The sequence below is a fragment of the Pristiophorus japonicus genome, chromosome 3, assembly GCF_044704955.1.
Source record: "Pristiophorus japonicus isolate sPriJap1 chromosome 3, sPriJap1.hap1, whole genome shotgun sequence".
Taxonomy (NCBI): Eukaryota; Metazoa; Chordata; class Chondrichthyes; family Pristiophoridae; genus Pristiophorus; species Pristiophorus japonicus.
In genome coordinates, this window is record NC_091979.1 from 277840539 (window position 1) to 277853831 (window position 13293).

Consider the following 13293-nt stretch of genomic DNA (forward strand, 5'->3'; position numbering starts at 1 on the left):
GGCGGTGGGGGGGGGGTGTGGGTGTCGGGTCTGGTCCGGGGGCGGTGGGGGGGGGTGTGGGTGTCGGGTCTGGTCCGGGGGCGGTGGGGGGGGGAGCGGGTGTCGGGTCTGGTCCGGGGGCGGTGGGGGGGGGTGTGGGTGTCGGGTCTGGTCCGGGGGCGGTGGGGGGGGGTGTGGGTGTCGGGTCCGGTCCGGGGGCGGGGGGGGGGGGGGAGCGGGTGTCGGGTCCGGTCCGGAGGCGGGGGGGGGAGCGGGTGTCGGGTCCGGTCCGGGGGCGGTGGGGGGGGGAGCGGGTGTCGGGTCCGGTCCGGGGGCGGGGGGGGGGGGGAGCGGGTGTCGGGTCCGGTCTGGGGGCGGGCGGGGGGAGAGGGGGAGCGGGTGTCGGGTCCGGTCCGGGGGCGGGGGGGGGGGGAGCGGGTGTCGGGTCCGGTCCGGAGGCGGGGGGGGAGCGGGTGTCGGGTCCGGTCCGGGGGCGGTGGGGCGGGGTGTGGGTGTCGGGTCCGGGGGCGGTGGGGCGGGGTGTGGGTGTCGGGTCCGGTCTGGGGGCGGGCGGGGGGGAGAGGGGGAGCGGGTGTCGGGTCCGGTCCGGGGGCGGTGGGGCGGGGTGTGGGTGTCGGGTCCGGTCCGGGGGCGGTGGGGGGGGGGGTGTGGGTGTCGGGTCCGGTCTGGGGGCGGGCGGGGGGGAGAGGGGAGCGGGTGTCGGGTCCGGTCTGGGGGGAGCGGGTGTCGGGCCCGGTCCGGGGGTGGGGGGGGGGGAAGCGGGAGCTGGCCGTGGGAGGAGCCTCATTCACGCAGCCCCAGTGAGGCCATTCGGCCAGGGCTCGGGGCTGCGTGCTTCGGGCCCCTCCCACACAGTTCGGCGCCTGGAGCTACTGCACTTGCGTGCCCACTGTAGCGCGCATGTGCAGAGGTCCCGGCACTGTTTTCAACGCAGGGACCTGGCTCCGCCCCCTACAGCTCCTGCTGCGCTGCGCCGAGGGCCAGAGGACCTGCAGGGAGGTGGAGAATACGGAGGGTTTTTTTAGGCGCACTTTGTGGCGCGAAAAACGGGCGTCCAGGTCGGGAATGCGCCGTTCTAGGCGCGGCTCGAAACTTGGGCCCTTAGAGTGGGCAACCATTTCTTCGTAACCAATCCTTAGGCTTGATTCCTTTCAGTTTTAGACAATGTGGAAACTATATATTCAAAAAAATTCACAATTTCAAGGAAGATGGATACTGTTACATGCAAATTTAATGGGCCGAAATTTGTGATGGGATTAATGGTGAGGCTATCGGTGTTCACCATTACAATGGAGGAAATCTGACAGCAACGTCTGGAGGATGCACGTGCGCAAATGTGGAAATCCAACGTTGCTGTCAGAGATATCCTACTCCTCCACAGGCTGGGCTGTTGCAGTCCTCGGCACTGAAATGACTGCAACATCATGAACTTGCTGTACTTGTCCACTAGGTCCGCACTAAAAGTGTTTGGAAAAAGTTAGAGCTGTTGCATTCAGAAGTATTTGAGTTTTTAGCGATGTAATTAATGATCATCATAGGCAGTCCCTCAAAATCGATGAAGACTTGCTTCCACTCCAAAAGTGAGTTCTCAGGTGGCTGTAAAGTCTAATGTGGGAATTACAGTCTCTGTCACAGTCTTGGGCCAGGGATTCCCAGGTGCCAGTGGATATGTTGCACTTTATCAAGGAGGCTTTGAGGGTATCCTTGAAGTGTTTCTTCTGCCCACCTGCGGCTCACTTGCCATATAGGAGATCAGAGTACAGCGCTTGCTTAGGGAGTCTCATGTCGGGCATGCGGACGATATGACCCGCCCAACGGAGCTGGTCAAGTGTGGTCAGTGCTTTGATGCTGGGGATGTTGTCGTGGGCGAGGACACTGATGCTGTGTGTCTATCCACCCAGTGGACTTGCAGGATCTTGGGGAGGCAGCGCTGGTAGTACTTCTCCGGCTCTTTGAGGTGTCTGCTGTATATAGTCTACGTCTCTGAGCCATATAGGAGGGCGGGTATCACTACTGCCCTGTAGACCATAAGCTTGGTGCCAGATTTGAGATCCTGGTCACACTCTCTTCCTCAGGCGACCGAAAGCTGCGCTGGCGCACTGGATGCGGTGTTGGACCTCGTCATCGATGTCTGCCCTTGCTGATAGTAGGCTCCCGAGGTATGGAAAGTGGTCCACATTGTCCAAGGCCGAGCCGTGGATTTTGATGACCAGGGGCAGTGATGTGTGGCGGGGTCAGGTTGGTTGAGGACCTTTGTCTTACAGATGTTTAGTGTAAGGCCCATGCTTTCATACACCACGGTGAAGATGTTGACGATGGCTTGGAGTTCGGCCTCTTAAGTGTGTGCAGATGCAAGCGTCGTCCGCGTACTGTAGGTCGATGACAGAGGATGGGACGATCTTGGATCTGGCCTGGAGGCAACATAGATTGAACAGGTTCCCATTGGTTGTACAGTTCCACTCCAGCGAGGAACTTATTGATGGTGAGATGGAGCATTGCAGCAAGGAAGATCGAGCAGAGCGTTGGTGCGATGACACAGCCCTGCTTGACCCTAGTCCAGACGTGGATTGGATCTGGTGGATCCGTTGGTCAGGATCACGGCTTGCATGTCATCATGGAGCAGGTGGAGGATGGTAACAAACGTTTGGGGGCAGCTGAAATGGAAGAGGACACTCCATAGTCCCTCACGGTTGACAGTGTCAAAGCTCTTTGTGAGGTCAAAGAAGGCCATGTATGAGGGTTGATGCTGTTCCTTGCATTTCTCTTGTAGTTGTCGCGCGGTGAAGATCATGTCCGTTGTACCCCTTAGTGGACAGAATCCACATTGTGACTCTGGGAGGAGCTCTTCAGCCACAAGGAGAAGACGGCTGAGGAGGATTCTTACGATGACTTTCCCAGTGGCTGACAACAGGGAGATTCCTCTGCAGTTGCTGCTGTCGGACTTCCCCTTTTATGAAAATGGTCACGATTACTGCATCTCTGAGATATCATGGCATGCTCTTCTCCTTACAGGTAAGAGAGATGACGTCATGCATTCGTGCCAATAGTGCTTCTCCACCATACTTTAGTGCCTCAGCAAGGATTTCATCTGCTCCTGATGCCTCCTTGTTCTTGAGCTGACGGATTACCTTTTCTACCTCGTGCAAGGCTGGAGTTTTGCTGAGATGGTGGGCGGGTAGCATGCTGTGGGATAGAGTCGAGGACACTCGCGTCGAAGGCAGAGTCTCGGTTAAGGAGATCATCGAAGTGCTCCTTCCAGCGGGCCGACTGCCTCGGTGCCCTTAATGAGTGTCTCTCAGTTCTTGGCCAGCAGTGGGGTGGGGCCTTGGGTACTTGGGATATTATTGGTCTTGACTGCGGTGAAGAATCTTTGCACGTTATGGTTGTCGGCCAGCTGCTGGATCTTCTGTGATTTCTCCACCCGCTATCTATTCTTTAGGTCATGAGATTTTTGTTGGACTGGTGATAATGACTCCTGAATAAGTGATAATCAGATATAAGTCATAGTGACTCCTGAACAACCTCTCAGGACCAGAAAAATTAATTTTACAAGTGTGGAGTCTCATTCCCTCAAAATAATTTTTTTTAAAGTTTTTTATGTCTCTTCCTTAATCCCATCTATATTTCCCAGTCTTTATTTTGTTCTCTGTACATTATTTAAATCTAATTTATATTTCCTGCTTTATACTTCATGGTTTGGAATCTGCATGTCTCAGTGAGGATACTTCAATCTGATTGGTTGAAGAACTTCATTGTTGCTTATCCTGTTCACAGATCCCATGTAGAGGGCTCCGTACTGGAAAAGATGCTGAATTAGTGGAAACCTCTGCTGACAAGTCTGCGGGCAGTTGTCAGTGAGGTGAATGGCGGATGCGATCCTTCACAACCAAGAGCAAAATCCAGGCCAAATACCCACAGTTACTTTGCAAGTTTTAAAAATGATTTCTTATCTGTTACTCATTTGTTCGCTCCAAATGCTGACTGACCTGTTGAGATGTCCAGCATTTTTGTTTTTGGCTTAGATGTCCAACACTTGCAATCTTTTGCTCAAACAATATTATTTTCTTGAATATTTCTCATGAAAATAATGGATGGAGCATGTAGGCCTGGGAACTTTCCCTCTTCTCCCTACTGCGCTCTCTAGCGAGAAGCTGCACCTGGCAGGAAGAAAGGTGTTTTCCTCCATCTGGTACTGGTCCAGGGTTGTAAATAGTCTAGTGCAGATGCTGTTCCCATCTTTCTGCGGCAAGTAGCTGGTCAGACCCAACTCGTCCTCCACTGTTGCTTATGAACTACTTTCTGCATTCGTACTCAGCAACTAGTTGGCATTGTGGCCGTGTCACAAGACCCTTCTTTCACACAAGACCTTGGTTCAAATACTTGGGAATCCAGGGAGACTGCACTGCCACCTTCTTTCTGCTTTTCACCCATCTGATACGATTGTCCACTGCTAGCAACTGAGACAGGTTCCAAGTGTGCTGAGATGCCAGAACTCCACCTCAGTTGCCAACTAAAGTTATAAATTATATATACATAAAAGTATTTTCACATTTGTGACTTTCCTTTGGACTCCAAAGGCTGATTAATTCATATCAGCAAACAACAATTTTAACATGAAAGTAGTAGCCTCAGCCCTATCTACAACTACTTCACAGAGGAAGTTCAATCCTGATTCTCATTTTGACCGGCCCACCAAATGTGGGTAACCTAGGACGTGACAGTGTATGTGCATTACAAATCAGCTATGGTGGCCTTTACAGGGGGAAAGAAAGATGAATACCTGATATATAATTTCTTTCCCCCACACCTCCTCCTTCCTCATCGCATGGATGTTATCCCATGAGCCTTCTGACTGACTGTCTTATACAAACATGGTTAAGCAAACACTGGGTCCAAAAACCTGACTGCATAAAACATGGATAGTTGATGGTTATGTTAGAAGGGCATCAGTAATACAGAGAAACACCACTTCATTAGGCTGCTTCAACTAAAATATAAAAGGATAAGGGAATAATTTAAAGAATTAATTTCTCATTCCATTTGTCACCAGAGCTGCCACTTCTCCTCAGCTACCGAGTGGGAATTCTGTGATTCTGCAACACATGAACGTTAAAAGCTGAGCCACAATAATTCATGGGGCAGCTCAAGAGCCCAGAAATTTGAATGCGAGTATCTGGGATCTGATTCTTTGCTGATTTGGGAGCCTGAATGTGGTACAAACAGACGCATGGGGTCCAAACGCTTGACTGTCTTTGTAAATCGCAGATGGTTGATGTATGCCTCTTGTTTCTCTGCCCTACGCTCCTGCTGTTTTTACCTTTCCTCTTCAGTGGTGTTCCCCCCCACCCACTCTGCTCATCTGCTCACTCCTTTTTTTTAATCTCCACATCACTCTTGTTTTTCTCTCTCTTTTACTCTGCTCCTCACTTTTCACTTAACCTTTTTTCTCCTTTTTCATATTCTTGCAGTTCTGTTGTCGAACATTTCCTTTCTCTATTATCACTTGTAACATTAGCACTGCCACATGGGGAGATCGCATACTTGAAGATCAGGCCCGATAGTTGAAAGCGCCGCACAGAGGCAGAGAAGATGCCAGCCAGCTTAAAAAGTCAAGAGTGGGAGAGATTAGACGAGAGTTCCTGATGTAGCTCAAGTGTATGAACAAGATGAACCTTCCTTATAGATATCTGACACTGCTTCTCTGGGGGAATAAAAACTATGTTCTATGCTGTGGATGGGATGGAAACTTCTGATCTCATGAAATGATAAGATTAGGAATTCCTGACTGCAGTTTACAACAGAGTTCTGATTGCCTGGACCAGCAACTTCAGGTAAAGGTGAGACAGGAATCACGGAATGTTGCTGATTTTGGTCAGCAAGGGCAGACACCAAATCCTAAACAGTGATGCATAAAGATGGTTGGAATTTATGTAAAAGGCCAGCTTTTATTACTTGTCATCTTAAAAGATGGCTTCCTTTGTGTTCTGGTAACTGGATTAGACAGGAGCAGATGGTTCATAATTGACAATGATGGTTAAATAGTATAAAATATGCACAATTACAAGTTTATGCTGGTACACATTCTAAAATTAGACTGTGCAAATTGGAAAGATTTTCCATATAACGCCATTTACATTTTATATGCTTCGTCTGAACATTATATATTGGTGTGTGTTTATATGTATATTCTACATTTATTGACTATATTCTATTCTTAATAATAATCCATTAACAATGCCCAATGAATGAATGTCATTCATAAATATGTGAAATAATTTCTTCTGTACTGAAGAAACCTAACCTTTTTTGTGATGGACCTGTTTTAAAAGTATAAGAAAGCTGGATCGTTTACATATATCCTTTTGCCATTTGTACATTTTAATAGATTTTTCCCTCTCGTGTCAGCTAGAGTGAGTTTGTCTCTTTTTTTTAAACTAGTCCCCAATGATTTGTTCTTAAAGCCACAAAGCAGGCTATTTTAATTTTGTTTATACTTGGCCAAGCCACATCTCTTTGTATATATTTAGAAGACAGTAATGCTGGGAGTTTTCTCCAACCTCCTCCTGATCAGCCACTGTAACATCAGCGGAAACCCTAGATCTACGCGTAAACAGGTTTCCGTCGATCCTCCGCTGAAGTTAAAATGGCAAATTGGGAGAATATCCAAGGAAGTTCCCAGTGAAATGCTTCATTTGTTGAAAAGTAAATAACCCTAGTAATGGATGGTAATAAGATTGAGAAAAATGCTTTTTGATCAAATGTCAATTGGATGAATTCTAACGTATTCAAAGCTAGTGAAAGTAGTTTGTACACTTTTTTACTAATACTCCTGACTTTGGTCGTCGTACTGTAAGGTAAACTTCCTCAATAATTGCTTCATTTTCCCCTGTGCCACAGGAGGTGCTGGGACAGCAATATAAATGGCTGCTGGTGTTGCCTCTCTTTCCACGCCGCCCCTGCCAGCTCGTCCCTGTTCTGGTTCTTTTTCCCAGTCAATGTTCATGCTGAGCACTCAGACAAACCAAATCAATCCAGCAATGCAGATTTACATTCTTCACCAGTGCTGAAAGAATTCAGTATTGAAAGCCACAGTAACAATTTTCAAATAACTGCATATATTCAGGTTCAGTTGCTTTTTTCTTGTTGCCTCCAATTCTGTGGAGTCCACTGCACAGAGTAAATGGGGTGAATTTTTTTACAGTACCATGAGCCAAAATAAAGAGCAAATAGCAGCCAACTCCGTAAACTACCCAACAGATGTAAGGAATCAATATCTGGAAGATTTTGCCCCAAGGAGCACTGTGTCAACGCTATATCAATAGAAAGCAAATTCAGCCAGTTTCTAAACGGGCGTCCAATCCACAATGCTAGTTTCATGCTCCAGCAGCAATTTGAAAATTGCCCCTGAAGTGTCCAGAGGACCCCCTCAACATTTTGTAACTATGTGGTATCAAATCAAAGCGGTATGAGACGACAAACTGCTTTGTAGAGGATATAGGTTGGGCCCTGACTCTGGATTTACACTGCCAGTTTAGCATCTGTAAAATCAAAATCACTTCATTTTACATTGGAAATTTAGAATTAATTTGATTTGTTGTCTTATTTTAAGAGATTTTTAGAATAAATTAAAAGGGATACTTCCAGAGGATAATATCATTGAATACACATTGTAGGATGCATGATGGCATTGATTTTTGTGATCCGCAAGTAATAACACACAGTCTATTTTGCACTTCAGGGCAACTTTGTTGCTTGCATGACTGCCATCCTAAGACAGATGGAAGATTATCATTATGCCCATTTAATCAAGACCTATGGGAAGATGCGATCAGATGTTGTGGTAAGTAGAACTGACTAATTTCACATAATATTTGTACCATTGATTTTCAGAACTGAGATATGTGGTCTATTGAACAGGTGCGCAACAGTGTTTGAAACACTATTGTGCCACAGTGATGGTGTTACATAGAAACATAGAAAATAGGTGCAGGAGTAGGCTATTCGGCCCTTTGAGCCTGCACCACCATTCAATATGATCATGGCTGATCATGCATTTCAGTACCCCATTCCTGCTTTCTCTCCATACCCCTTGATCCCTTTAGCTGTGAGGACTACATCTAAATCCCTTTTGAATATATCTAACAAACTGGCCCCAACAACTTTCTGTAGTAGATAATTCCACATACCCACAACTTTCTGTTGAATTATAAACATGCTTCATCTTGACTGCATTTCAAATTTATTGCAAAAAATACTTTCAATCTTTTTAGTAGTACTTTCTAAAGTAAACATTGGCTGCTCTTAGCGGAGCTTTAAAAGCTTTGTAGAATACTGTTGAATCCTATAACTTAGCAGTTCACCTCTACCTTCCCATTTGATTCACCAATCACTCATGCTTCCCCTACTCCATCGCTCTTATCATATTTGCTATCTCTTAACTTTCTCGCTCCCTCTTCCCTTTCCTACCATCTTCCTCAATCCTGTCACTATACCTTTCTTTTACCCTTCAAACTGCCCATGCAGCCCCATATCTTCCCCTCCTTGTTGTCAGCCATGGCTCAGTTCTGAGTACTCTCACCTCTGAGCCAGAAGGTTGTGGGTTCAAGTCCCACGCCAGCAACTTGAGCACAAAAAATCTAGGCTGACACTCCAGTGCAGTGCTCAGGGAGTGCTGCACTGTCGGAGGTGCCGTCTATCAGGTGAGACGTTAAACCGAGGTCCCGTCCACTCTCAGGTGAACGTAAAAGATCCCATGGCATTATTTCGATGATAACTCGTCAATATTTATCCCTCAATCAACATCAATAAATGTCCCATGACGCTTCATGGGAGTGTTATAAGACAAAAGTTTGACACCGAGCCACATAAGAAGCAATTATGGCAGATGACCAAAAGCTTGGTCAAAGAGGTAATTTTTAAGGAGTGTCTTAAAGGAGGAAAGAGAGATAGAGAGGAGGAGAGGTTCGGGGAGGGAGTTCCAGAGCTTAAGGCCTAGGCAGCTGTAGGCATGGCCACTGATGGTTGGGCGATTATAATCAGGAGGGCAGAATTTGAGGAGCACAGCTATCTCGGAGGTGGGGGGGGTTGTGAGGCTGAAGGAGATTATAGAGATAGGGAGGGGCAAGGATTTATAAACAAGGATGAGAATTTTGAAATCGAGGCGTTCCTTAACCGTGAGCCTATGGAGGTCATTGAGCACAGGGGCGATGGATGAAAGGGACTTGGTGCGAGTTAAGACATGGGCAGCCGAGTTTTGGATGACCTCCAGTTTTCGTCGGGAAGAATGGGAGAGGCCATCCAGGAGTGCATTGGACAGTCAAGTCTAGAGGTAACAAAGGCATGGATGAGTGTTTCAGCAACAGATGAACTGAGACAGGGGGATCACTGCTTGGTTAACTATGACACCAAGGTTGCAAATGGTCTGGTTCAGCCTCAGACAGATGCTAGGGAGAGAGATGCAGTCGATGGCTAGGGAACAAAGTTTGTGGTGGGGACCAAAGACAAAGGTCTTCCCAATATTTAATTGGAGAAAATTTCTGCTCATCCAGTACTGGATGTCGGACAAGCAGTCTGACAGTCTAGAGACCATGGAGGGGTCGAGAGAAGTAGTGGTAAAGTAGAGCTGGGTGTTATCAGCGTACATGTGGAAACTGATGGAAGGGGGCCAAGGGTAGATCCTTGGGAGACACCAGAGGTAACAATGCGGGAGTGGAAAGAGAAGCCATTGCAGGTGATTTTCTGGCTACAATTGGATAGATACGAATGGAACCAGGTGGGCGCAGTTCCACCTAGCTTGACAATGGTGGAGAGGCATTGGAGGGTGGTGAGACAGTTTGAGAAGGACGATGAGAGGTAGTTTACCTTTGTCACAGCACTAAAAAACAGATTATCTGGTTATTATCACAGTGCTGTTTGTGGGAGTTTGTTATGTGCAAATTAGCTACTTTGATTCCTACACTACGCCAGTAACTGCACTCTGAACATACTTCATTGGCTGTAAAGCACTTTGGGACATCCTGAGGTCATGAAGGGTGCTATATAAACACAAGTCTTTCTTTCCTTTCTTTGTTCAGCTGTCACTCAGCTCATCCTTAATTCTTTATCCACTCTCCTTCATTCCATTTGCTTCCCCTAAGGATAGGTGGTGATAGGTCAGAGGCTGCCACACCATAAACATATTTCTTTCTACCTTTCTGCCATCATTTATAATCTCTCTCTCTCTAATACACATTTTAAAGTTCATAGAGCAGAAAACAAAATCTACAGCAGGTGCATTATCAGAACATTGTTTTCTTTCACTCACTCAGCCTCTCTAACAGAAAAGCACACTCAACAGAAATTTTTCCTTCGTAAAGCTTGTGAAATTTATCTTTTTCAAATTTATTTGAAGAAAAGCTGCTGGACATAAAGTGTTAGAAGTTAAAGAAAAATATTCCATTAGTAGTGTTGACTGAACAGTATTGATGCAGCCTGGGAGATTAGATATACTGTACATGCTCAGACTGCACAATGCAAATTCAGCTCACAGTTGCAATTCTGAGCACGGATATCAAATCCAAGCTCAGGCTTTTGGGAGAGGCTGAGATAAACTACCCCTCCTCGTCCTTCCCAACCTGTCTGCAGCCTTTGTCACGGTTGACCACACCCAACACCGCTCCACCATTGTCCAGCTGGATGGGACTGCACTTCCCTGGTTCCATTCCTATCTTTTCAGCCGTAGCCATAGAATCACCTGCAACGGCTTCTCTTCCTGCTCTCACATCATTACCTCTGATTTCTCCCAAGCATTTATCCTTGGCCCCCTCCTATTTCTCATCTACATGCTGCCCCTCGGTGACAGCTCTCCTCCACTCTAGACCCCTCTACTGTCTCTAACCTGTCTTACTGCTTATCCAATATCCGGCACTGGATGAGCAGAATTTTCCTCCCATTTAATATTGGGAAGACCGAAGCCATTGTCTTTGGTCCATGCCAAAAACTCTGTTCCCTTGCCACCGATTCTATCCCTCTCCCTGGCAACAGTCTGAAGCTGACCAAGTCTGTTTGCAACCTTATATTTGACCACGAGATGAGCTTCCTATCTCATATCTGTGCCATCACTTAGATTGCCCATTTCCTCCTCCGTTACATCGCCCATCTTTGCCCTTGCCTCAGCTTATCTGTTGCTGAAACCCTCATCCATGCCTCTGTTACCTCTAGACTGACCATTCGAACACACACCTGTCCGGCCTCCCCATTCTTCCCTCTATAAACTTGACGTCATCCAAAACTCTGCTGCCTGTGTCTTAACTCGCACCAAGTCCCATTTGCCCATCGCCCTTGTGCTCGCTGACCTCCATTGGCTTCCGGTTAAGTAACTCCTCTATTTTAGAATTCTCATCCTTGTTTTTAACTCCCTCCATAGCCTCACCTCTCCCTATCTCTGTAATCTCCTCCAGCCCTACAATCCCCCCTGAGATCTCTGTGCTTTGCCAATTCTGGCCTCTTGAACATCCCCAATTTTAATCAGTCTATCATTGGCAGCTGTGCCTTCATCTGCGTAGGAGGTAAACTCTGGAATTCTTTCCCTAGACCCCTACCCCTCTCTTTCCTCCTTTAAGACACTCCTTTAAACCTGCCTCTTTGACGCCATAACATATCCTTAAAGGGCTCAGTGTGAAATTTTGTTTTGATCGCGCTCCTCTGAAGCACCTTGGGGCGTTTTATTTGGTTAAATGCACTTTATAAATGCAAGTTGCTGATATTGTTGAGGTCTTCAAAGAAAATCTTCAATGAAACTGCTAAAAAGCACAAAAGCCAATTCAGTAGATACATTTAATAATTTTATTGTTAAATACAAAAAGTTCGCTTTAAACCTTTACGTTGGATTTTAGAAATTTCAGTTACTGAGGAAAAAATTGTTAAAAACATTTTTTTGAAAAGCATTATGATTGAAGTGAAGGAGTCCATTGGCTAGATTTTTCAATCACAGAGGGATATAATCATGCTATAAAATAGAAGCTTTTGTGAGATAAAGTGAACCTTTTAACATTAAAAATATTTATCACAGTACCCTAACAGGAGTAACAGGTATCGTAGGTACTTACGAGTTTTCAATGAAACACATGTCCCATTTAACAAACTTAATATAAAATATATTTCTCCCAACTCCAGTTTTGTCTCCTTCTCTTCCGGACATAGTGATTCACAACCTAGGATTAAACCTGAAGCCCTGTGAGGCTCAGTTTCACACTTCGCTATGCTCTTTATCAACCGAGGCATAAAAGAACACTAACTATTTGTACTGCACTTTTTTTGACAGACATGTCAATGCCGCATCTGTCAAGCTCCGCCCCTACCCCCTCATCCTGGCTCCAAATCATTCCCTCCACGTGGTGCCGAGAAGCAGGACCTGAGGCCTGAGACTCTGCTGAGGTCCCAACTCTCGCCCGCTCAGGCCCCGGCCTTGACTCTCTCTCTTTCCCCGCCCCCCCCCCCCCCCAACGACTCTCTTCCCACACCACTGACTCTCTTTTCCCCCCCCCCCGACTTTCTTTCCCCCTCCCCCCGACTCTCTTTCCCCCCCCCGACTCTCTTTCCCCCTCCCCCCGACTCTCTTTCCCCCTCCCCCCGACTCTCTTTCCCCCTCCCCCCGACTCTCTTTCCCCCTCCCCCCGACTCTCTTTCCCCCTCCCCCCGACTCTCTTTCCCCCTCCCCCCGACTCTCTTTCCCCCTCCCCCCGACTCTCTTTCCCCCTCCCCCCGACTCTCTTTCCCCCTCCCCCGACTCTCTTTCCCCCTCCCCCGACTCTCTTTCCCCCTCCCCCCCGACTCTCTTTCCCCCTCCCCCCCGACTCTCTTTCCCCCTCCCCCCCGACTCTCTTTCCCCCTCCCCCCCGACTCTCTTTCCCCCTCCCCCCCGACTCTCTTTCCCCCTCCCCCCCGACTCTCTTTCCCCCTCCCCCCCGACTCTCTTTCCCCCTCCCCCCCGACTCTCTTTCCCCCTCCCCCCCGACTCTCTTTCCCCCACCCCCCGACTCTCTTTCCCCCTCCCCCCGACTCTCTTTCCCCCTCCCGTCCGACTCTCTTTCCCCCTCCCCCCGACTCTCTTTCCCCCCCCCCCGACTCTCTTTCCCCCTCCCCCCGACTCTCTTTCCCCCTCCCCCCCGACTCTCTTTCCCCCTCCCCCCGACTCTCTTTCCCCCCCCCCTCATCCTCCGACTCTCTATCCCTCCCCCTCCCATTTCTTCCCCCCCCCCCCCCCCCAGCTCCCGACTCTCTTCGCCTGCTCCGGCCCCAGCCTCGACTCTCTCT

At 48.0% G+C, this 13293-nt stretch overlaps 1 protein-coding gene across 2 annotated transcripts in view; it reads left to right on the plus strand.

Annotated features, from left to right (window-relative positions):
- dock1 (dedicator of cytokinesis 1) overlaps positions 1-13293 on the plus strand; it is an 816280-nt gene that overhangs the window by 487873 nt on the left and 315114 nt on the right. For both annotated transcript variants that reach the window (XM_070876753.1, XM_070876754.1), the window contains exon 28: positions 7739-7840. In XM_070876753.1, the coding sequence (XP_070732854.1) occupies positions 7739-7840 (102 nt within the window). The remainder of the gene's footprint in view (positions 1-7738; positions 7841-13293) is intronic.